At 38.0% G+C, this 24,864-nt stretch overlaps 2 protein-coding genes and 1 long non-coding RNA gene across 20 annotated transcripts in view; 2 read left to right on the forward strand and 1 right to left on the reverse strand.

The window, feature by feature from the left end:
- Positions 1-6,286, forward strand: part of CASD1 (CAS1 domain containing 1) — a 67,340-nt gene extending 61,054 nt beyond the window's left edge. Inside the window, exons 18-20 of one of the 3 annotated variants that reach the window (XM_025206784.1) lie at positions 1,146-2,728; positions 3,997-4,080; positions 4,920-6,286. In XM_025206784.1, the coding sequence (XP_025062569.1) occupies positions 1,146-1,412 (267 nt within the window). In that variant the 3' untranslated portion in view covers positions 1,413-2,728; positions 3,997-4,080; positions 4,920-6,286. Of the gene's footprint in view, positions 1-1,145; positions 2,729-3,996 lie in introns of all 3 variants that reach the window. The other 2 variants (XM_006025896.3, XM_025206785.1) reach the window with 2 other exon arrangements.
- A 496-nt stretch (positions 6,287-6,782) lies between these two features.
- Positions 6,783-24,864, reverse strand: part of SGCE (sarcoglycan epsilon) — a 77,003-nt gene continuing 58,921 nt past the window's right edge. For 3 of the 12 annotated variants that reach the window (XM_025206795.1, XM_025206790.1, XM_025206786.1), the window contains 6 exons: positions 23,495-23,706; positions 22,724-22,750; positions 21,766-21,954; positions 11,366-11,409; positions 10,547-10,581; positions 6,786-7,087 (listed from right to left, as the gene is read on the reverse strand). In XM_025206795.1, the coding sequence (XP_025062580.1) occupies positions 7,037-7,087; positions 10,547-10,581; positions 11,366-11,409; positions 21,766-21,954; positions 22,724-22,750; positions 23,495-23,706 (558 nt within the window). In that variant the 3' untranslated portion in view covers positions 6,786-7,036. Of the gene's footprint in view, positions 7,088-10,546; positions 10,582-11,365; positions 11,410-13,476; positions 13,536-21,761; positions 21,955-22,723; positions 22,751-23,494; positions 23,707-24,864 lie in introns of those variants that run through there. The other 9 variants (XM_025206797.1, XM_025206796.1, XM_025206792.1 and 6 more) reach the window with 8 other exon arrangements.
- Positions 13,549-24,864, forward strand: part of LOC112550646 — a 125,065-nt gene continuing 113,749 nt past the window's right edge. For 2 of the 5 annotated variants that reach the window (XR_003094575.1, XR_003094576.1), the window contains exon 1: positions 22,021-22,183. This is a non-coding gene — a long non-coding RNA (uncharacterized LOC112550646). Of the gene's footprint in view, positions 14,802-16,175; positions 16,346-18,733; positions 18,913-22,020; positions 22,184-22,778; positions 22,986-24,864 lie in introns of those variants that run through there. The other 3 variants (XR_003094578.1, XR_003094577.1, XR_003094579.1) reach the window with 3 other exon arrangements.

Here is a 24,864-nt window from a genome sequence, read left to right on the forward strand (position 1 = left end):
AGCGTATTGTGACTTATGGTTTTTTTAAATCAAGGTAGTGATGCTAGTATTATAGGGCATTTATACACATGCTCCGAGAGATGTGGGGGAGCACTTTAATTAGCGCAGCTCCGAGAGTCACACTAATTAAAAGTGCCCAAAGCGTCCCTGCACTGAAAAATGGCAGCGGAGTGCTTTAAACTAAAGCTCCTTTAATGAGCTTTAGTTCAAAGTGCCTCGCTGCCATTTTTTAGCACAGGAATGCAGATGCACGTAATGCTGGAGGCTGCTGGAGCATGTTGATTTCCATGCTCTAGCAGACTCAATTAATCGAGTAGGCTCCCCGCATGTATATAGGAGCCTGTAAATTCTAGTGTGCATGCAGTTAGCCTGAGAGCGTATGCCAGTTCATGAGTTATATTGACTAGTGTAGACATAGTCATACAACTGTATCCACTCAATGGGTTTTATGGGCTGCATATATGGATATGTCTAAATCGGCAAATCCATCTTCTGGTGCAAGAATTTGAATATTTTCTGTTCTGTGCTGGGTTTTTTCTATTTTAAAACTGTAGGATTTAATTTGCTTCTTGTTTTAGTAGCTGTTTTATATTGCATAAAATTATACGTTTCCTTCCTTCCCTCCTCCTGTGTTTTCTCTTTTTAAGTGCATTTTTATTATATTTCAAGAAGGGAAAGAATTTTTTGATTGAATAGTCCCTGCATCAGAACAAGTCTTTCATGCAGTGCACTATATGGTACATGATTGTATAATTTTTACATGATTGCATTGTGTTCTGTTAGAGCAGTGGTTTGCAACCAGGGTGCTACTTTTTATTAACACTGCTGGGTGTGCAAGCACCTACACAGTTCGCACAATAATCAAGAGATTTCCAATAGGAATCCCTGTAGTGTCAAAACCATTCTGGCCCACCACAGTCTTCAGTTCTTAGCAGTGCAAGAATTGATCTATAATCTTTCCTTCGTCAAAAAAGTGTGAAAGCTGAGAGCTGGCATTTTCCAGGGGGTGTCTTGAGTCTGCTAGACTTTCCTTACCTTCAATATCCATTGCAGTGTTTAACATAAGGAAGATACTTTATATCATCTAATAACATAGTAATGATGTTTTTTAATGGAAATGTTAACTGAATATCTCTGCATTCTAGTTATTCATCTGCCAATACCACATCTGGCTGGCAGCAGATACAAAGGGAATCTTGGTGCTCATTCCTGGATATCCTATGCTTAACATCATTGTCAGCACTTTTATATTTGTGTGTGTGGCACACGAAATTTCTCAGATCACCAATGATCTAGCACAGATTGTCATTCCTAAAGATAATGCAACTCTTTTGAAAAGGTTGCTGTGCATAGCTGGATTTTTTTCTGGACTCCTCTTCCTGTCAGCAGTTCAAGATCAATCAAGGCATTAATTTCAAGAGATACTTTGAAACTTATTTCAGGCTTATTTTGTATCTGCCTGAACAAAAATAACCAACTGGAGGTACAACAAAACCACTTGTATGTTGCTGAGCAGCACAAGAAGACATTTAAATGAAGTATATTGAACATGTATATAGTGGAAATGTACATATGTTATGTGGAAATCTCTTCAAGGAACCTGAGAAACAGGAATGCACTGTACAGAATTGCATGTGAAAATTTTTTTCTACTGGATATATATTTCTGTTTACGTATCTATTTTAACATAACATGAAGAAGTTAAATAGGTGGCTTGGCAACATCAATTAGAGATTGTTGAATTAACTTTTCTTGAGACCACTAAATGGTGGATATTTACTAATGTACTACAGCTAAGACATAAGATGTGCTTTAAGTGTACTCATTAGGAACTGTTTTGTTAACAGCAAAGTGGACTTGATATATGACTTCCTAGTAAATGACTGTTTTATAGCTGAATTTGGAATATGAAGTTACCTTCCTGGTCATCCCAGGAACCAAGTGTTAACTCATCATTTAGGGATGAATATTTTGGATGTAGCAAGCATGTACTATATGAAACCCTTTATCCAATCAACAAAAAAAAGCAGCAGCTTAAAGTGATTCCACTTAGAATTATACCCAGATTTGCATCAAACATCATGTTTTTACTGAAGACAATTTTCAGCAAATATTCTTTAGCTCTAGTAACTAGATCATTAAGAATGCTTAAGTAATTTTATTTTTACTTTCTAAAAGTATGTTTGTGTTTTCATCAGTTAAAAAACTGATTCCACAATATTAATACAGTCCTAGTGAAAAACAGATGATGAGCAAGCTTCAGATTCAGCCAGATATTAAACATTCCCATCCTTTTCTTATCACATCTAACCCAACCATACCTACTACTATAGGTTTTATGAAGAAGGGGAAATTAGAGGCACAGTAGTCTCAGAACCCCCACATAGCAAATAACTTGAATAAAATTTCACTTTGGAACTGGAACTGTATTAGATTCTGCAGTAATGTTTTCAGTGAAAAAATGAAGAACCAACCTGATGAATAGCATGAAGAAGAGGGGTTGAGCGAGTGGTTGGTCTGGCTAGCAGCATTGGGTACCTCTTTAAATTAGGAGAGAGAGAAGACTGAGGGCCTCTTGGGGGCACTGGCTTTTCTATCTATATTTAGCAGTCTCATTCCTCCTTTGTGATTCAAGGTCAGAATCTAACGCTTCATTTTATTCTCTTTATTATGAATCTCCTAATAAAGTAAAACTGAAAGGAATAGCACTTCAAATTAGAAATGGCAGGTTTGTAATTTACATTCTGCAGAATCAGTGGAACTTGATTATGCTTTCATCTTTTGAACTATATATAATATTGGTTCAGCCTGCAGATATTTGGGGGAGGTTGGTTTCAATAATGCTTTGAGATTGTCACTTGTTGGCTTCATGTTGCTGAATACTGTTTAGCACTTGAACAATGAATACAGTATTGTTTTCTATGCCATGTACAATGCTATATAATGATTTTTAAGTTATACATTAAGTATTCTGAGATGTATTTTCTGATACGGTCTCAGCTGAATTGTGGAGTGTGGACTTGCTAAGTTATCTGTGTCTGCAGAACTTTCTAGCAGTGAAATAGCTGCAAAATTGTTTCAGTAAAGAAAATAATTCTGTAAGAATGATGGACCCAGTGGTGAGCTTTAAAAAAAAAAAAAAAAAAGCTAATGTTCAATAGTATACTCCTACTGCATTATTTAGCAACCTTGTTGGGTCTGTTGCCTAGTCTGACAAGCTGGAGAAAATATACTCAATGCTTTCTCAGTTGCTTGTTCTTTGTGTATGTTGTTTCCAGTGTTTTGAAAACTCTTAGTCACTAATTGGGACATTTGATTTACAGAAAAAATAGTTATAGCTGAGCACTGTTGAGCTGGTTCAGGGTTTTAATGCAGCAGTTGCATGCAGCCTTCATTAGGAGGAAAGGGGGTGAGTTTGGAGGAATTGTTCTGTTTTGTTCTTCACAAACTAAGTATTGTAGATATTTTATTTATCTGTTGTACAGATTTGTTTAAAGATTATTTTTAATGTTTGAAATAATGCACTTGTTTGCTATTACTGTATGTGGGATAAATATATTTTCTTTTAAGGTTATGTGAAAATATGAAGTAATTTAAACATTAAATAAATGTGCTCTGGATGCTTACTTTGTAATGGAAGGAGCATCAATAAAGTAAAGGGTGTTTTTTCTGGGTTTTTAATTTTTTGATGGCTTAAACCTCAATGAACTGTAATTTACTTGGCCTACCTAGCTAAAGTCTAGCCTTCAGGTAATGGGGCTTTTATCCCAAAGTAACTTCCTGAAAAACACTTGATTTAACAGTTCCTGTCCTAATGGACAATGCTCATCCTTACACACCACAAAGGTAACAGGGATCCACATAAGGTGGAGGCAGAAAGAATCCTTCATAAGTCAAAGTGTGATGGTGAAAGCTGCTCAACTGCCCGAGTCTCCATGAACTTGCCCCCTCTGCATGGTACGGTGAGAGCTAACCAGTGGATCTGTATTACTGTAGATCTATGAAGTCCACCACTAAGATCTCTACCACAGGCAAAACAGAAGAAGCTTCAGCAGAACACAGCTCCACAGTGCCCAGATGGTACATGCCCCCGAGCTCCTTGAATTAGAAGTCAAAAGATGAGAATACACAGTGAAAGAATGGAGGAATATTCTTCTGTACCAAGATGAGAGAGCCAGGAAACCCCCTTCTAAAGTTAAATTTATTAGGAAGATAAGTTACGTTTAATAACTATGATACCTCTTGTAATTATCCAGTCAAATCTAGCAAGAAAGGCATTATTTTTCTACCTGTGACATCAGGCATCATTACTTCCTGTGAAATCTGTTGTTGGCAGTAGTGATTATTGCAGCAAGAAAATCTATGCCAGATGTCACTATTCAATATACAATGCACTACAAAGAATTAGTACTTTTTCTATACGTTGCAGAAATTGGCATTTCATGTTTACCAAAAAACCCCAAAAAACAAACCCACCATCAACTATTAATTTTAGTTACAGCTATCACTGCTGGCCTTGAACACTTGCAGTGATGCAAATTTCCTGCCTTGCAAACTTAATTTATGCAGTAAAATCAAGGCTGTGAATTTATATGCCTGCACTTTTAATCTGTTCCTGTAGTAGTACTGAATTCTTTAATACTGTGTCTAAATACTGTGTCTTTAGCTAGAAAATTATGAATCCAGTGTTTCAATCTATTTATAGTAATGGATCAAGACAATTAGAACACCTGCTTTATTAGCTCATGGGGAAAACATTTAAAATGAATGCTGCTCTTCACAACAAAGACGGTCAAGAAGTGAGATGACCCCTAATCATTAATAGCACCACAACCGTTTGCCGTTTTGTATATTAGGCTTGGAAATTTTCTTAAATTTTCTATTACAATTACAGATCAAATTTTTTTTTTTACTTTCAGATAAACAGTACTATTCAACAATCCGCATAAATGAAGCCTGCAGCTGGGAGGTCGCAGCAACTGTGGGTTCCCCCTCTACTTGGCAATAAGGTACAATAGGATCTAATACGTGATCCACAATTGTTCCTCCTGCCATGCACATGGCATGGCAGGAGGCATGATGGTGTGGATCATTCATTAGATCCCATCGTGCCATTACCTGCATGTGTAGAGGAGCCCCGTGTGCTACAGTCTGTACATTCCAGTGAGGGCTGTAAAAGATCCTAGGGTTTCCCTTCCCTACCTTCCAGGGTGTTGAAACACCAGCACCCAAACCTACAAATATGTACATCCTTAGCTTTATGTGTGTATCATCTGTGAAATCAACTAAATCCATGTATTTGCACGACCCTGGGTATTTGTAAAACATTCCTATCCTTTCATGTTGCCATGTAGTAGACGACAATCAAAATATGCTGTTTCTCATTAGCCTTAAGAGTTCATATCCAAAGCTGTTTTGTCAACTCACGTTCTGGATTTTTTTAGTAGAATTTGAGGGAAAATGTGAATTTTTGTCTGGTTTTTGTTTTTTCCCCAGATATTAATGGTTAAAATATTATGAATGTTTGTAAATGTGGCACTTCTTGTAGAAGCCCTTTGTATTGCACAGAGGAGACTTGTTTCAATTTGGAATTAATTTGTTTCGAGTTCTTTGGCTTTGTTTACAATTTTCTTCCAGAGTGACAAACACTGCTAACACACAAGATGTTGATTGTCACACTAGCTCCAGTTATTTTAAATTTGTGGCTCTGAATAAACACTATAGATGCTTGGAATCCAAAGGAACAATGACTATTGTATAGTGGTTTTAATGCATGCACGGTTTTGTGCCTCAACTTCAAGATGTCCTATTAAGCTTAAAATGCCAAATAAAGATACACAGAACACAATACAAAGAAAGCAAAAATATGAGTTAAAATGGAGTATCAGTCAGAGAGACGGAAACTCCTTTGCTGTACAAACTGATCCAAATAACAACAGTGAGAGTTCCAAAAGTTTGAATCTCAATCAGATTTGAAAAAGGATTAGAGACTGTTATGGAAGTTCATACCATTCATGTAAATATTTTATAAAATAAATACCTGAAATAAATTAGAATGATCTGTTTGTAAAACACACTCTTACAATGACCATATATAAAAGCATTTTGTTTTATAGATTAAAACTTTTTAACACCACGATAATGTATCAGGTGTGTGTTTGACATGTGTTGTAAGTGACTTGAGTTAGTCCTTGTTTTAACATGTTCTTGGATTTTTTTTAATTAAGATTTAAAAAAGAAAACAGCACCCTGGATATGTAAAATAAAGTCTCTGGCTTAAACTATGTTATTGTTAATCAAAAAATGCCCTCCAAACTATTGCCTTTGGCAATTTTGGGGGGAAAAGAACAATATTTATTTTTATAGTATGGAGTAAACAGTTTATTTTAAAATATGCATTTCATCCTGCTAATTTGACTTTAAGCAGTTAGAAAATGTGTTACATGTTGGCTCCTGAGAAGATGCTGTAGAAACGTTAACTTTATTGTATTTCCAACTTGCAAAAACAAGTTGTGTAAGGCCAGCATATCCCACCAACAGTAATAAACTGGTTGTCATAATATCCTCCCTCTGTGGTAATGATAGGGACTTTTTTGACTTTAGCTCAAGATCTTGCTATTGCAGACTTCCATCAGTTTCTGTACACTTGTTTCTTCTATATCAGACACGCAAATCAGCTTTAGCCTTTACAGAACAGAGTCCATCTATCTCTGAATCTGGTATTTTGAAAGAACTCACTTTTTCCTTGGAATTTTGTGTAGTTCATGGGAGTCAGAAGAAAGGTTGATATTTATTAATGTGTTTATTTTAAAGATATTCTCGTAATGTAACAAATATAAAAAGTTATCAGTGTTTTTACAAATTGTCAAAAATGTCCAAAGTACAAAAAAGATACAGTACATTAGTTTATATGGAAATGATTGTACTATCTGGCACTGAAATCTTTAATACCGTGTCATGCACAATATACATCAGAAGAGCTCATGCATCAATTTGAACAAATAAGGAAATAGGATGTGATTACTGTTTTATCTGATTACAAATTCATTGCTTCTGTTAGTTTCCTTTCCTCAGGGATACCATTTACCTGTAAATAAATTAAGAATGCATATAATCCATTAGTGGCAGAAGTTGTTCTTACAACATTCAATTATTACAATACTTGTCATCCTAGTAAATAAATGGAAATTATCGATCCTTTCCAAAACCAATGGAACTTAGAATCTGTATTTGAATTCAAAACTGGCCACTGAAGTATCTGTCTTATCCTAGCTCTGGAAAAGATGTAATCATGAGTTAGTTAATCTGTTGCAATCTTAAATACTTTTTTTTTTTAAATCTTCCAAACCTGGCTCCAAATGTAAAGATCTATCTCCCCACTCCTCCTCCCTGAATTTTAGACAGGTCTGTATAGCCTTTAGCTATTTCAGTGTAAGCAAGTGTGAACATAAATTAAACAAACATATTCAAAATAATATTGAATCTTATGACTACCTGGCTTCCCTGACAGTTGTGAAGATGTCACTCACCTTTGGGGCTAAAGGACTTGTGTGGTTTTCTTATCTGTTTTCTTTAGTCTTTCTTTAGCAGCCCCCCTGATTTGATTATGAATCTCTCCATCTACTTAGCGCTAACAGGCCCAACTAAGGGAAACTGCAACTCTCAAATTGGGAATATTACTTACCTTTGTGCTGTTTAAGATTATTTTTGCATTACAAGAATAACCCATCCTTTTGTTTAACCAAGTAGGTAGCTTGGATTTTATCAGTTTTCGGAGGAACAAAAGTGAATAGTTATCAAAAGAAGCCTAAGAAGGTTATGTACCTTTAGATCTACTAGATCAACAGTCACTTCTTCCGTACAATGCAGACATTAAATGAGTATTGTGACATATTGTTTATGAATCTCCAAATTAGTTTTCTCATTGCATAATCCCAACCTGTTTGAAAGTACAACTGCAATGTCAGCAAGCATCAGTCTAGCTGTCCTATTTTTAAAGTCTTCAGTAGAAAAATTGGTTATTGAATATTGAAATTATTTGTAAAATGGATATTCAGATTAAATACTGAATTAGTGCTGTCCATTAGGCTTTTAAAAGTCATGCAATGAGTAATTCAAATTCTGGTACATGGTGCATTTAGCAGTATTAGCTATTTCTGATAACTCTTCATGGCAAATAAGGAAAATAGGCAAACTAAATTTCTAGTGCTGTAACATTTTTATTTTTGTATATTCATTTGGAAGTATCTTATGTTCATTTAATAATGAACATAAAGTTATGTTAATTTGATAATGATAGGTAATTTTTTTAAGGATGTCTGAATTCTATTGTTGACATATTAATATTATACTGCTCTGCTACTGTAGGTTATAAGCTTCCTGTTAGACATGCTCTTGCCACACACGTGTGCCAAAATCTCAGGAAAGCAATTGCATCATTATCAACATTGTCTAACTATTTGCTATACTGCTAGATCCTGGAAGGAAGGTCTAACTATCATCCAGTAACACGACTTGAATGGAAGGAAAGTGAGTGCAAGAGGAATTATTTTGTATCAAGTATTTACCTACGACTATACTTGAACTTGAGATGGTACAACTCACCTAGGCACCATTAAATGTAAGGGTGTGGTATAACTAACCATGCCTCCCACTGAGTGCTCCCTATTTTTTAGGTGAAAATAATTGTGTGTGTACCTCCCTGAAAGGTACCACTGTGAATGTGCATATTTGTTTTTAAAACACACACAGTGTAAACAAGGAATTCAATTTATTCAATACTCTGGAAATTGTTGGCAATGTTAGTGATTACAAAACTCCAGGCATCCATGTTGAAGACATCCAAAACCAGAGTATTAGTATTTCACCATACATGCAAATGAATTGCATGTATTTTGGGGGTGCCCAGAAACACCAATTACATTGTAGTCCCATGTGTATAATATACTTTCTGGAACAAACAACAGCTATCACTTTAGTACTGATCATTCTTGTTTTGTATGAAGTGCAAACTGGAACAAGACAACTATGAAAAACTTACTAAACTGATCTTCTCTAGGTATCGGATTTTTATGTTGAAGAGTTTTTACTCTGCCCCAAAAAAATTTCTGCTGGGGAAAAGGTGAAGCTTCTTTTAGGAAAAAATACGAAAATAGTGGCTACTGAAAAACAGAAGTGTAGGAACAGCCAGAGAGAGACTTTTGCAAGCTACTATAGGGCAGGTTTATATTGTTGTTCCTTGTTAAAAAAGAAGCATAATTCTCATACTTCATGTCTTTGGTAAATACAATATACACATATCACCTACCCTCAGAACTAAGTCCTGTGCTACCCATGTGTATGTCCTTCAGCCACTCCAAGGCAAATTGGAAACTAGGTGAGAAAAGCAGGACACAAGCAGTTCTCTGATAAGCCTAGTTTTGGCCCTGATGTAAGGGAAGAGAATTAGGTTTTCTGATTCTTGGGGTGGATATATATGGATCCCAGGTCATTTGGAGACCTCCTTAGCCAATGGCAGCTAGTGATATGGTCCCAAGGCATCATCTTGCAATGAGGAGGAGTCAAAATATGGATTCTGTTCCCCAAGATGGCCTCTGTTTTGGAAGGGTGGCACTGGGCATAAGAGGAGAACTGCTGTACAATGGGCAAAGTTTCCGCTGCTTTCAGAAAATAGAACACACCAGAAAGTTACATAAAACATCATCTGGGGGATGTCAGATCAGCTGCTCTTCATTTGCACAAAAGTGAAAGGACAGGTGGTGCCTGTGTTACAAGTGGTACCTGAGCTGCAAAAATGGAAAACCGGGTGAGAGCAGTTAAGGAACAAGACAGCATGTCACTCCCACTGTGTAGAGAAACCACTGCTAATCTTCCACTAGCCACAAAGGAGGCAAAAACAGATTTTGTAACAATTCACATTCTCTCTCAATTCACCCAGAACAGCAGTTGACAAATACAGTGGAAATAGCTTCAGGTGGCTCAAGATCTCATCAGCAAGGACAGCAATTTCAGTAACTATTTCTATTCCTTTCATTTGCTGCGTCCAGCACCTCCAGACACTGCAATCTCATTTTCAGCAAAATGGCAACAATGAACTGCTTTGTTTGCTACTCAAGCGCTGCAGAATCCCCATGAAAAGAAGCATTAAGCATACACATATTTGCAAAATGTTCTAAAAGCAGCATACGTGCATTTCTTCTCAAGACCGGAGCCACGCAGCTCTCTCTCACAAGTACTAAGCTAAAACTAATTTCTACTGAGTAGGAACTAGATTAAAAAAAACAAATGTTTACAGTGTCCCTATTTTTCCTTTATAAATGACTAATGTGTATGCATGAAGCTAATTTTAACCCTAGCTTCTGGTGCTGAAAGCTTTGGACAAAGCTCTACTATGCAACCTAGCACTTTTATTTATTTTTTTTTAATATTGGAAAAATATTACCAAAACAATTTAACAATATCATGCAAAATTATACCCAAGATTTTACAAATATTGTTTCTTGGATAACGAAAAAACACAGGGCAGAGTTGTCAGTTATATACTTGCCTCAAATCTTTGAAATGTTGTCATACGAAATTCTCCTTTAATCCCCCGAAAGCAGTAATGGAGAATAAGGATTTAGAATAAAGATACCAAACAAGGATTTCTTATATAACGCTATGTTAGACCAAACCTGTGTTTAAGGTTACAGTCTGCATGTTATGTATGAAGAGTATAAATGCTGCTTCTTGTGGACTCTGAAACTTGCTTACTTTAACCTATTACTCTTTGGCAACTCCATTTTCCTACTTTGATTTCTTATCCACTCTCCTAGCTGGCCACAAATGTAATTTTTTTCACACCAGGGATGCTAACAGAAGATAAACAGAAAGAGGCTTGGATTCGTCCTCTCACCAGAACAGGTATATGATAGCTTATCAGAGTGATGCAAAGTGATGACACGGGCCAGTGGAAAATCTCCCAGTCTCTATGCCTGAGGACCACAAGGTATAAAGACTGCTTCAGTAGTCAAACCTGTCCTTGGTAGTTGTAAGGATCACAAATTTCCTACCTACAGTGGAATCCAAACAGCCCAAGTACCACCAGGAAATCAGTAATCAGGTGTTACAATGAGAGGCTGGTCTAATTGAGATCTTGGATTCAGCTTGTCTGGATCCCAATGACCTGAGCCCCAATCCCACTGTAGCTTTTCTGCCTGCTCTTCCCCCTGGCTTCATGCCAAACCTTGCAATGATTTCTCTGTAAAATCTGGAATTTTAAAACATCAATTCCAAATCAACGTTGTGGGCCAACAGCTGTGTAAGTATTGGCTGGTGCCTATTCTCCATTATCACTTGATCGGTCAGAACTGATTTTTATACTGACCTGCAGTCTGCTGCTGTGGAATCTGAGTCTGATGTGGCAGGTTCCTACAAATAATAATTTAATATTTTAAAAACCTGTATATGTTGTGTAGAGTAGATATCTATGAACACAGTTGACGTGTTAAAAACATATATCTGCCATCATATGGTAAGGTGATCATTTTGTTTCTAAGTGGATAAACAAAGCAGCCAAAATGCTAAACAGTTCAATATGAGAGGGACTACATTACTGCTAACATACAGCAGTATTAGTCTCACTGCTACCCAGGTTCAGAGAACAAATTCTTTACCAAGTGAGAAATGTAAGACATCAGAAGAGAGGCAAAGAGAACAGGAATACTAAATTCTACACAATTTTCTACTTGCAATACAGAAATGGAAATGTCATTTTATTAGTATTCTGCATGGATTAAAATGCTTCCTAAGTACCCAAGGACCTGATTCTCCTGTTCTTTAGCTTATCAGCTGGCTGCAGCATATTTCTAACATACACTTTTCTATTTGTATTACTGATTAGTGGAGAAAGATGGAACCTGTTGGTTTAATGAGTATTGCCTACCCTTTATTTCAGATCAGTGGAATTGTGAGGGGAAATTTCCTATTTGGGGAGAAAAGATGAAACATTTTGTATCTGTTTTTAAATGGCTGTTTAAGAAGATATTGAGTGTTAAAGTAATGTTAGCAGATGTGGATTAATGGTCAGAGTGCAGGTGAAGAAATTTTAAGATGCTTATATTTTTTTCAATAACTAAGAAGAACATGTTTGATGGGGCTGTACAGCCTACTTGTGAAAAGATGACTGCATTGGTTGTACTTTTTGCTTATGTGATCAGTTCCACTGAAATCAGATCATGCAAGTAAAGTTAAACTATGTGTAATATTCTAAATATCTGTAATATTCCTTAAATATAGGCATCACCAAAACTGTGGCATAAATTCCCTGAAACACCAAAACTCGGTATTTTTAAAGCAACAAAATCATGAGAAGCGTGACCTAGTTGAGTCGAGTTTCTGAGAAGACTGGTAAAGTTATGACCAGATTTAGTTCCTGGCTTTTACTTTTCACCAATTTGCTATTTTTAAGGCCTGAAGAAGCTGTTCTTCAAAACACACTATGAGAGACTAATTAAACTTGGGCAAAAGGCTCTTTTGTCTGTTAACTGAGATCTATTCTAAGCTTCCACTCTTTGGGAATTTTGTGCTGGGACAGGAAGGACTGGAGAAACACTTAGGATACATTTACATGCCACAATGCCATTTCATATAATGATAACTACATTACCTATAAACAAGCTAGCTCAGATATTAGAAGCAGTACAGCTGCAGCATTACGGCATTCTGCCCAGGGTAGTGTAGCTGTACCACTTCCAGTACCTGAGAGCTTGGATTCTCTATAAAGTACAACACTGTGTGGTACAGCCATACACCTAAAATGTGAGCAGAAGGTAAGGAGTGTCTAGAACAAAGGGATAGCAGCATATGTTTGAGTGTCATATTTTCTGATGTATATGAGAGTTTTTTCTAAACATGGTGGCCTAAAAAACAAGTTCTTACATGCCAAAGTTACATAATGGAAAAATAGTAGAAATCACTGTAATAAAGTTTAATCAAAATTCAATCAAATTTGTTAAGTATTTTTTCCCATAATTTTATCTTTTCTTCAAGGGGTGCATCTTTTACCCAGATGTCTGATGCACAAGAAAATATAGCAACATTTCCTGTATTTTAAGTTAAATCTATATGATTTCTGCATGACTTATTTAAAACCTAAAGGCAAAACTTGTCAGAAACCGGTTGATTCACAACATAGTGTGTCTTTTAAAACAGACCATTTTACAGATGAGCTGCTTTCTGATGAGCTAAAACAAAGGACAAAAAGGATGTAGCTTTCCAGTAGTGGTACAGCGAGTTCACTGCACAAAATCCATCATCATCTGCAATAACGTCTCCATCAGTCACTCATTGTAATGGAAATAAACTTTTAGGTAATATAATAATGTCAAAGGATCAATGATTCCTACTTTAAAAAATAAGCACTGAGGCAAAAGTGTTGGTTTCTCCTTTGCATTTACCTATCAGCAGGATGGTTAAGTTGTGATTATGTTGTGTTTCACTGACATGTCCCCTTCAAGAAAACAAGTTATTTCCTTTCTTGAAGGAGATTCCCCTTACTGTATCAAAAAAGAAAAAGTTCTCAGTATAATTATCAGGAAGACTGTACATATTAAAACTGACTAGTTAAAGATTCATACAGAGACTCAACAACAAAGAAAACAGAGCAATTCATTCTAAGATACCAGACAGTGTGACAGTGTTAGGCTTTCATCTTTACTACGCTCTTATTAGCTTGCAGCAGCACCCTGGTCAAGAATCACTGCTCTAAACACTACCGTGTAAAAGGCAGGGGTGGCCACACAACAAGTCAACCCATGTTTTTTTGACAGCCATGAGCACTGTTTTGTGCTGAACTCCATACCATAAACAAGCTCTAAATGGCCACATCCAGACAAGTGCGGCCATGCGGTATGTGGCACGCAAACGCGTCTGTGGTACCACGTACCACACGTTCAGTTGTTCTCCACACTGCAAGGGAGCAGCACGGAGAGCTTTTTGACCCTTGGACATCCAAGAGTCAAAAATACTGCAGGAAAAAAAAAACAACGGTGCATGCAGTGGAAGTGTGCCCTGCCCAAAGCCGGAGCCACACTGCAGCCGGCCAGACTCCACAAGGCAGGATCACCGTTGCTGCAGCCCCAGAAGGCCCCCAGGTAAGGTTGCTGGGGCCAGCCCAGTGCTGGTCCTAGCTTCCCCTACCCCACCTGGGGTAAGCTGCCACATGCCAGAGCGCGTGTGGCACAGGTTTTCCCCAGGGACAACTAGTAGTGGCACAAGTTGCACCACCACTAGTTGTCCCTAAAGAACCAAACATCCATGCACATCTGGACGCAGCCAGCATGTTTACTGGACTGGGCCACACAGGTACTTGGGTGCTGTTTGGTTTAGGTTCGGGATCCCAGTGGCATCTACATAGGAAGTAGGTAGGTACCTAGCTGGTCAGACACTGGCACCTCTGGGCATCAACAGAAGTAGAAATGCAGATGTTTAGTGTTCTTTCAGGTCAAACAGGGAGGTGCCTAATTAATTCAGGCACCTCCAAGGTTGAGCAGCCACTTGAACAAATTTTTCTGGATTGAAGTTTTGAGCTGAAAGTCCTACCTATGTCTTGTTTTTTGTGTGAAGCTTTTCTCTCTCTCTCTCCTCCCCCTCCCCCAAATCCTCTTTTTTATCTGGCCCTAAATGAAGAAGTATTTTGGTGCAAGATAAATTGTGAGGTGATTACAAAGTAAAATTGAGAAACATGAAGGGCAATAGGAAGGCCAGGAATGTCGTCAAAAAATAGAAATCAACTTGGAACGCTGAACTAGCCTGAGAAGCAGGTAAGAACAATCTTAGTTTTAAGACTGCACAGACCAAAAACTACTTGCATTTTCATTTCTCCCCAACATATGTTTGTACAGTATCTAGAATAAAGAGGTTCCAGTACTGATTGTAAACTTCAGGTATTATAATACAAATAATGATGACTATCCCTTAGGTAAGAAATAATTTAATGGAAAGAAATGATTGTCTCTCTAACAGATTAAATAAATAGTATGAGGATTCACTACCCTCAACTCCCATTAAGTTAGAGCCATAGCTAGATAGCTGTTTCTGTTCTAGTTATCTCATGAATGAAAGATGGATAAGCAGGAGGGATCTCAAAAGAGATCAGTAAGTAGAAATAAGAGGAAGGCGAAAGGATGAAATAAAAGATAAGATAAGGAGCTAAGTAATTTGCTTTAAACTATAGTACCTCCTAGGGATTGTCTAAAAATATTTATCAAATCTGAAGGATAATGAACAGGATTTGACTGGATGATATATAGGAATTTAAGGAAAGAATTATAGGATGAAAATGAAAAGAGAATGTAAAGCTAAATTTACAGAGAAAGTCGCTTAACAACTAAGCAAGTGGCCCATAAATCTAAAATATTTGCCCCCAAATTACCCCATCACAAGGCACTTATTTTTTAACTCTGACCTCTTGTGCCCCTTCCTCTTCCCCCAGATTCTGATCATTTTACTCAAGTTGATTAGTACCTTTTATTTGATGAGTAATACTGAAATCACATTAAAAATGTAAGCTATCCCAGTATATGAGCTTATAAACACTGAAGAAAAAACTAAGAAACAATCCACGTCTTCAGGAACATGGACAAAATGAGTAAAAATATTTTCTCAGTTCCTGCTTCTTGCTTATTAATGGCAGGTCCTTTCATTACAGTAGATTCTTCTCTTATCTAATAATGCTCTATAAATTTCCCAACCATATTGTCAACTGCTATTAAACAGGGACTGCTCTAACTTTAGAAGAGAGGTGTTATTAAGAATGGTATGTAAATGGAAGAGAAACTCCATCATATATTAAATTTCCTGGCTTAAAAATTCTATTGTGTCATTCATGTTCGATTATTGCCCACATTTGAGTCTTTAACAGGTTCAGAGTTACTGTATTTTTTTTGTTAATTTTGCCCAATGTTCATATTGTGTCTCCATAACCAATGGAAGTGAATCAATAATTGTGAAAATAGTTAAGTCAATTAATAGAAAAAAAACCCCATTTATTTATTATTTAAAGGCAGTCAGGATTGCGTATTTGCTTTTGGAAATGTATAAGTAACTGCTCTTTAAGAGCCAGTAGAGGGCCCTTGAGAAAAATATTAAAAATATATAAATGATAAAAATATTTGTTATATTTTATTGTTTGACAGCCCTGAGGTTGCAAGCTTAAGGCCACAGCAGAAGCGCTTATGCTGCGCCCCTATCAGATTCCAACAAACCTGCGAATTCTGCTAAATATATTGTCACACAAGGACACGAAAAAGGAAGAGGAAGAGTGGAAAAGAACAGTAACCGAAAGTGGCTGCAAAGAGCTTGTAGTGTGTGTGCATGTATTTTCCGAGAACACATTTTCTATTGCAACCTATTACATTTTTACACCATTTTGTATTGGTAATATCTATTTTAAAAAACAGACTTGGCAGGATAGAGACATTTCTGTTTAATCCACTACTATATTATAATATCCTTATCCAAAATATTTCTTCATATTTGCACAATATAGATATAAAACAAGATATCATTACTTAAATGCTATTAGTTAAGAAATATGTAATCTATCTGCAAACACCTAGCAATGATAATGTTTACTTTGGCTTTAATCTGTAGTACATAGTACTCCCTTGAAATGGAGACAATGAGAAATGACAGTAAAGGAGCATTGTCAAAATGAAATTTAACAACTGACTTTTAAAAAGCTCTTTTTCTGGGCTTCTAGTAACCTTTGAATAGGAAGAATTATAATCTGTTTCAAAATCTATATTACCATTTGTGCTATTTGATTAAAAAGGTAAACTATGTAGATAATGGAACACTGTTGGTTGTTTCACTTTAACTTACAGGAAATTTTATTTCCTAGCTCTTAGGCTAGCTTGATGTTGTTATACAGAACTTACTTAACTATAATTTTTCCAAAACAGCAAAAACCATCTTAAAAATTAATAAAAATATGCCCAATGTGAACATAATCATGTTCTTTAAAGAACAAATGAATAGCAGTGGGTTTCTTCTATTTATTCCAATATTCTATTATGTTATATTTAAAATAGTATTCCAGTATTAAATGTCACGACACTGACAACTTCAAGCATTTAAACGTCAAAAGGCTGACCCTAAACAATCAGGAGATACTGAAAAAATACAAACAACCCAATATTTATTGACTTTCTTTTGAATTTTGAGTTTCTCTGCAAATGTAAGGGCTAGAAACATTTTTAAATTAAAGTTGAGTCTCCCCTCACATGCATCCAGTTGCTGTGTCTTTAAGAAATGTATCAAATATGGCAAGAATTGGCAATACTGACACACAAGAGTGAAAATCTGCAGACTGGGTACTTGGACAGGTAAATCTAGGCTATGATTTGATGATGGAACTAGCACTAATCAGGAACTTTCCATCACAGTGATTTTTTTCAACCAAAAAAAGTCCATATGGTAAAATTATTTTTTCCACCAGAAAAACTGGAACAATGGTGCCCGGCTCCCCACATAGAAAGCTCATCTCAAAGTAAGCTTAACAAAAGCCTTTCAGATGGGCTGCTGGAAGCTGATCTACCTATCTGCCTGCCCACCACTTGCTGTCAGGGAGGCAGCAAACCAAGGTGTTAGCATTCCCAGCTCCTCCACAGCCTGCCTCCCAGGAAGGCTTTTGGGTAGAGGGAAAGATGACAAGGCTGAACACTACAGCTTTCCATTTCCCACAGCCAGGATACTCAACCCCCAGCAGGCCATCTGGAAGGCTCTTGCCAATTTTACTTTCCACCTGTGAAGTGAAAGTGCACCTGACAAGAACCAGCCAGGTGAGCAGCAAACAAACCAAAAGATGCCATTTCAGTCTTCCCCAAATGTAATTTTTCTGGACATTTCTCCCTGCAAAGCTTTCACGATTTGACTCTCCTGATTCACACTGAGCATTTTTTCACAGGAAAGGGTTTCCATCTTTCAGCCAGTTCTGGCCTGAACTGTAGATGGAGCGTTAACATGTTGTAACTGTCAACTGCTTACTTTCTTTTTACTGTTTGTATTCATGGGATATGTAAACCAACAACCTTAATCTACAGCACACTAAACTTTTGGGATGGGATATTTTTTGAACTTTTGGGATGGGATATTTCCCAGCATTTTAAATTATTATGGAACTTGGACAGTTATGTAAATAGAGAACAATCAGTCCTGGCACACATTCTCCCCTGCATGCTTCCACACAGAGTCCTAGTCTGCTATGGCCCCTCAGAGCCCCACGGCCCTCCTTGATGGCAGCCAATTTGCCTTTCCCCTATGTCACCATGAAAAACCCAGTTTTTATTGCTCTATTCTCCCTTTCCTTCAAAGCTAGTCCCTTCAGAGCTGTAAGGACATAGAGGTATTTGGGTAGCTCATGGAGACAATAAGAACCAAGTAGCAGCCTTAAAGACATCTGCAGGGAGACATGGAGCTGTGAGACATTAAAAATGGGGATATAGAAAGAAGGATACAGGAAGTATGCAGGGCAGAGGGAAATGAAGCAACAAGACTGTACTCGGGAAAACTTGAGACTTGAGCCAGGAGAGGGAGCAGTTTTATTTTAAGCTGCCTATTCTTTTGCCCTTTCATCTTGAAGCTTCATTTCTTCTTCCCCAACAAAACCCTAACCCTGCCCTTCTCACCCTTTAATTCCTGCTTACTTCTCTGCCTTCTCATCCCTGTCTCCTGTCCTTGGTTTTTTCTACAGTTGCTGTACAGTGTGCTGAAAGCAAGTATGAAGACTGCCCAGATATCTGAGGAGCAAAGCGCTGCTTAAAGAAGAAAAGACCCAAAAGAGATGACTTGGGGACGTGGATAAGTAAAACAAATTTTGGTTGGAGGTATATAAGCAGGCACAGGGAGTCCAGTCCTTCTAAATTATAGTGGGTGCGTTCACACATACTAAACAGACTTAAAATAAGGTGACTTAACTAAATTGATTTAAGGCGCATAGTGTCAGTACTTGAAGAGTTCGGCAGTGTTACTGTTTCTGTTCTCCAAACCCAGGCAGCATTGCAATGGAAAGCCTATAATGTACTAATGCTTCCATGAAGGGCTGCCTGACTCCTGCAATGCTATTGTTACAGCAACTCCTCCAAGCCTCATTCTTGCATCACCCTTACACTCCTGCTTAGAAATAACCATCTCTGGCTTTCAAAATTTTCACTCGTACTTTAGGAGGAACGCTGTTAGCAATGAAGGTAGGGAAGACTATACCTCGGTTGCTCGGGGCTGCAGGGGGGCGGTCAGGAAGGCCAAGGTGGAGATGGAACTGGGACTAGCTACCCGGATTAAGGACAAGAAGTCCTTTTTTAAATACATAGGGGGCAAAAAGAAGGTACCCGGTAACGTGGGGCCTCTGCAAGATGCACTAGGAAATTTGGTTGTCGCACCAGACGACAAGGCTAACCTATTTAACTATTTCTTTGCCTCCATTTACCTCAACAGGGACCAGATCAGCCCGTCCGCCAGGACCCCCTCAGGCCCCAGGGGAGGCGCATCCAGGCCTAGGGTCAGTGAGGATCTAGTCAGGGAACTTCTGGAGGGACTGGACGTATTTAAATCAGCTGGTCCTGACGATCTCCACCCGAGTGCTGTGGGAATTGGCAGAGGTCATTGCAGGACCCCTGGCACGGCTTTACGAGCACTCGTGGTGCTCTGGTACAGTGCCAGAGGACTGGAAAAGGACCAATGTGGTTCCCATTTTCTAAAAAGGGAGGAAGGAGGACCCAGGGAACTATAGGCTAGTTAGTCTTACCTCGATCCTGGGTAAGCTTTTTGAGAGAATTATCCTGGTGCATGTCCATGAGGGGCCAGCAGGGAAGGATATGCTTAGGGGCAACCGACACGGGTTCATTCAGTGCCAGAGGACTGGAAAAGGACCAATGTGGTTCCCATTTTCTAAAAAGGGAGGAAGGAGGACCCAGGGAACTATAGGCTAGTTAGTCTTACCTCGATCCTGGGTAAGCTTTTTGAGAGAATTATCCTGGTGCATGTCCATGAGGGGCCAGCAGGGAAGGATATGCTTAGGGGCAACCGACACGGGTTCATTAGAGGCAGGTCCTGTCAGACCAACCTGGTGGCCTTCTATGACCAGGTCACAAAATCCTTAGACACAGGGGTAGCAGTGGACGTAGTCTTTCTGGACTTCAGGAAGGCCTTTGACATGGTCTCACTCCATTCTCATTAAAAAACTAGGGGACTGTGGCATCAACACCTACACAGTCAAATGGGTCGCTAGCTGGCTGGAGGGCCGCACTCAGAGAGTGATGGTGGACGGGTCATTTTCGACCTGGAGGGATGTGGGCACTGGGGTCCCCTAGGGCTTGGTCCTCGGACCTACACTATTCAACATTTTCATCAGTGACTTGGACGAGGGGCTAAAAAGCACCCTATTCAAATTTGCTGATGACAGTAAGATGTGGGCATGCTACAAGGGAAGAATAGGCTGCAATCAGACCTAGACAGGTTACAGGGGTGGGCAGATGAGAACAGGATGGGTTTCAACACTGACAAGTGCAAGGTGCTGCACCTGGGGGGGAAGAACCAGCAGCATACCTACAGGCTGGGGAGCTCCCTTCTTGTCAGTGTAGAGGCAGAAAAGGATCTTGAAATCATTATTGATGCCACGATGAACATGGGCCGACAGTGTGGGGACGCGGTAAGGAAGGCCAACTGCACCTTGTCATGCATCCACAGATGCATCTCGAGCAGGTCCAAGGAGGTGATCCTCCCCCTCTATGTGGCACTGGTCAGGCCGCAGTTGGAGTACTGCATCCAGTTTTGGGTGCCGCACTACAGGAGGAATGTGGACAGCATTGAGAGGGTCCAGAGGAGGGCCACTCGCATGACCGGGGGCAGCAGGGCAGGCCCTATGAGGAGAGGCTGAGGGACCTGAACCTGTTCAGCCTCCACAAGAGAAGGCTGAGGGGGGATCTATTCGTCTGTTACAAACTAGTCAGAGGGAACCAGCAGGCATTGGGGGAGTCCCTGTTCCCCTGAGCACTACCAGGAGTGACTAGAACTAACTGTCACAAGCTGGCCGAGGATAGATTCAGACTAGACATCAGGAGGCGCTACTTCACTGTCAGGGCGGCTAGGATCTGGAACCAACTTCCAAGAGAAGTGGTGCTGCTCCTACCCTGGGGGTCTTTAAGAGGAGGCTAGGTGAACACCTTGCTGGGGTCGTTTGACCCCAGTGCTCTTTCCTGCCATGGCAGGGGCTCGGACTTGGTGATCTGTCAAGGTCCCTTCCGACCCTACAAACTATGAAACTATGAAGGTAGCTGGCAGTTCTTAACAATTTTGTGGGTTAACTTTTCTTTATTCTCTAAAGTGAACTAGCCTTTGTGTTTTATTTTAAAATTTCAAATATAGACTGTGTTTGAAATGGTTTCAGGATGCATTTGTATATGGTACTTTGATTATATGGTGACTGTAGTTGTTTACAGAGATGACCCAAAAGAAATATTAGGAAAACAAGGAAAAAGTTTGAAAATAGAGCATTTTAGTGTTCCTGCTGTAACAGTTAACTGCCTTGTTATGGAACTTTTGTTAACTTAGGAAGCTGAATTCAGATATTTAAATTGTGTAACACAATTTGATTCCTGTTTAGAATGCAAGTTTCACAGAGAGCTTAACTGATCCCTCTATAATGAATAGTCAGAAAAAAATCACTGGATTCCACAGCTCCACTGTGCAGCATAGTTCTAAGTATAAAAGATCTAAATTTATACTTACTGCTGTGTTTGCATTAGTGGCATGCTAGTATTATCATAGCTGTCTGTGTGAAGCGGTGGTACAATCTCACCAGTGACTGGATGAAACACAGGAAGCGTTGAAAGAGGCCATGCTATCTCTCTATTTTTGGACATATCACGAAGCTCTTTGGTCGATTTCTGTATAGCACTGTGGTGGACCAACTGGAGGCTATGTCAAAAGGAAATAAAATAATAAATATTTTCTTCTTAAAAAATTGTTCTACATGTATGGGTAGTTTTAGAAAACTTTTTTTTTATATACATAATAGAAATTTTTAGTGCATGCTACAAAATAAATTAGAAGTACAGTGATTTATAATAGAACTTTAAAATAACAAGAATAATATAGGAATTGTATTTATCTAACTTTGAAACCACGGATTGTCCATTAGGCTCTGGTGAGTAGAGAAACGTTTTATAAAGTATCTAAGATTATGCAATTTATTGTTAATACTCCTTTTTGCTCCTGTCTAAAGAAAAGTTTTAGTAACTTTATACTGTTGCTTCTTATCATTTTATAAATATTTGCACAAGCTTAAATTTATGGCAGAATATAAAATCTCTGTAGATATTTAAAAATGTAGACATAAAATATCTTTTATGAAATACATTTTTAAACTTTTAAACTTTCCACTGCATTTTAAAAATGTAGATCAGGAAGTCACATAACCATGAAAATAAATCCCAGGTTAATGTTTTTAATGTTTAAGATAAACTATTTTATATTGAATTTATTCATTTCAAGCCCTTTTTATTCTGACCTGCTATCCTTTCCAAGCCTCTGTATTTTTAAAGCAGCTTTCACATATATGAATTAAAACATAAATCAAAGAGAATGAAAGAAGGGCATGAGACACATGTATGAAGTATGACAAGCTATTGAGAAATGAAAATTTAAATGATCTTGAAAGAAAAATAACAGGAAAGAAGACACTTACTCTGGTGTTTGCATGTTTCTCTTTTCCCTAAAAACAAAACAAAATTTATGAATTAAATAATAGCATTGATAGTTGGAACATTAAATCTATAAGATGATGGGCCAGAACATAATGTGGAAATGCTGACACTGTTACCACTAAATGCAACTTGGCAGCATTTGCCACCGGATTTATGGCAAGGCCTGGATGACTGCACATATAGAGATGCAATACGGATGACAGACACACACACACATACCCACACACACAGAGAAATGAAAATGTAAGTTAAGGAACAAGTTTCTGGCTGAAATAAATTCTATGACAAAATGAAATTAGAGTTTGTGTAAGAGATGGAAGAAGTTACGTTACTTGCTGCTTTCCTTTTATGCTTTTGGTTTTTACAACTGTAAATTCAGTTCCCCACCTCAACCACTATTTTACATTAGTGCTAATGGCTTTAAAATTACTGTTCAGTGTACAAACGTTTTAGTGAAATTGAATAATTTGGCTAAATGGGTGACACTTTTCATTTTATTTTATTGCTGTTTGTATGGTGAATTAAAAAAAAAATAGAATAATTATAGTCCCTAAATTTATTCTCTTGGAGATTAACACTAATTTTAATGCATGGTTAGATGAAAACAATACAGCATACCTTACATGTATTTCTACTGGTTTGCTTTTAAAATATTTTTATGAACAACATGACGTTCTTGTACTGGATGCTTTTGTATGTATCACAACCTGAGAAAAATCTACAATTATTTATTAATGTCTTAAGGTACTCACACTCCTTCCCGTCGGCAGCACATGATATAAGCAAGTATTAGGAAAAGCACCAGTGCTATTGCCGAGGGCACCGCCAGTGTAATTAGAAAATCCGAGTAATAGTCTCTGCTTTTCAAGGTATCAGAAGGTGGTTTGTATTCTCCACCATCAGGTAATATTCCCTCTCCACGGATCACCTCCTGATAGGTAGAGACTTGTTTTGTGTTATCAACCTGATACAAAAATACAATTACATAGCAAATTAAAAATATATGTTAAGAATGGTTGAAATAGTCTCTTTTAACGCATAACAATTTATAGTAAACAGCAACATTTTAATAAAATGATAGAAAATCTTACCCAAACACAACTTCCATATTTTTAAGTATAAAACCTTTTCAAATACAGTACTTTTGATTTAATTCACTTTGAAGACCAAATTATAGAAATGTATTTCATTCTCTAAGTCAGACGTCCATTAATTTTTTTAAGGAGTTCATTTATGCTTATTAAAAGTTTAACCTTTGCTTTGATATTCTAAAAATGGTGCCAATTCATTATATAAAGTGAGACCGACTAATTTAATGTAAGTCACAAAACTCCACTAAATAATTGCAATAGACCAAAATTAATTTGAGTCAAGATTTATACCACTAAGAAAGGATACATAATACTCCATAATCAACCACTCAAATATCCAACAAGCTTCTTTTGTGTTCAGGCAATATTTATTTCTATTTTTGAACAATTATATATCCTACTCGCATTCACAAAATATACTGTAGCTCACTAGACTGTATGAAAAAGAACGAAAGTATATTAAAATTATATTAAAAAACAAAAATTGTAATCGGTTATAGCAAAATCTCAATTACTTAGAATTAACTTCTACACCAAGGTTTTCAAATAATTCCGAAAGTGATTAAATGTCTTTGGCTATGCTTGTGTCTAAACAGAAAATCTTAACAGAAATCATGGTTATCTCATAATGAGTTAGTAGGCTTTAGAACAATGTGCCCCAGCACCCAGGTGTGCCTTGAGATCCTTTCAACGGTGTCACAGGGTGCCACACAATGTTATTACATTTGCACTTAATGGGCACATCCGGACAAGTGCGCACATGCCTCTTGTAGTGTCTCACCCTTTGAGATGCTGCAAGAGGCACATGCAGGAACAAGAAAAAATTCCCTGCATTGCAAATTAGACTCCTGGCTATCCAGGGGTCAAAAATAACCCAGGCAAAAAAAGTAGGGTCCTGGACCATGCCCTCAGGCAACCAGAGGCTCGGGTCCTCCACAGAGATGCTCTGGTAGCCAGCCAGGGTGTCTCTATGGCTGGCCCTCACCCCAATGCTGAAACACGCTGCCTGCCTGTGCAGTTCAGGCTGTGCG

The sequence above is a fragment of the Alligator sinensis genome, unplaced genomic scaffold (assembly GCF_000455745.1).
Source record: "Alligator sinensis unplaced genomic scaffold, ASM45574v1 scaffold436_1, whole genome shotgun sequence".
Lineage (NCBI taxonomy): Eukaryota > Metazoa > Chordata > Crocodylia > Alligatoridae > Alligator > Alligator sinensis.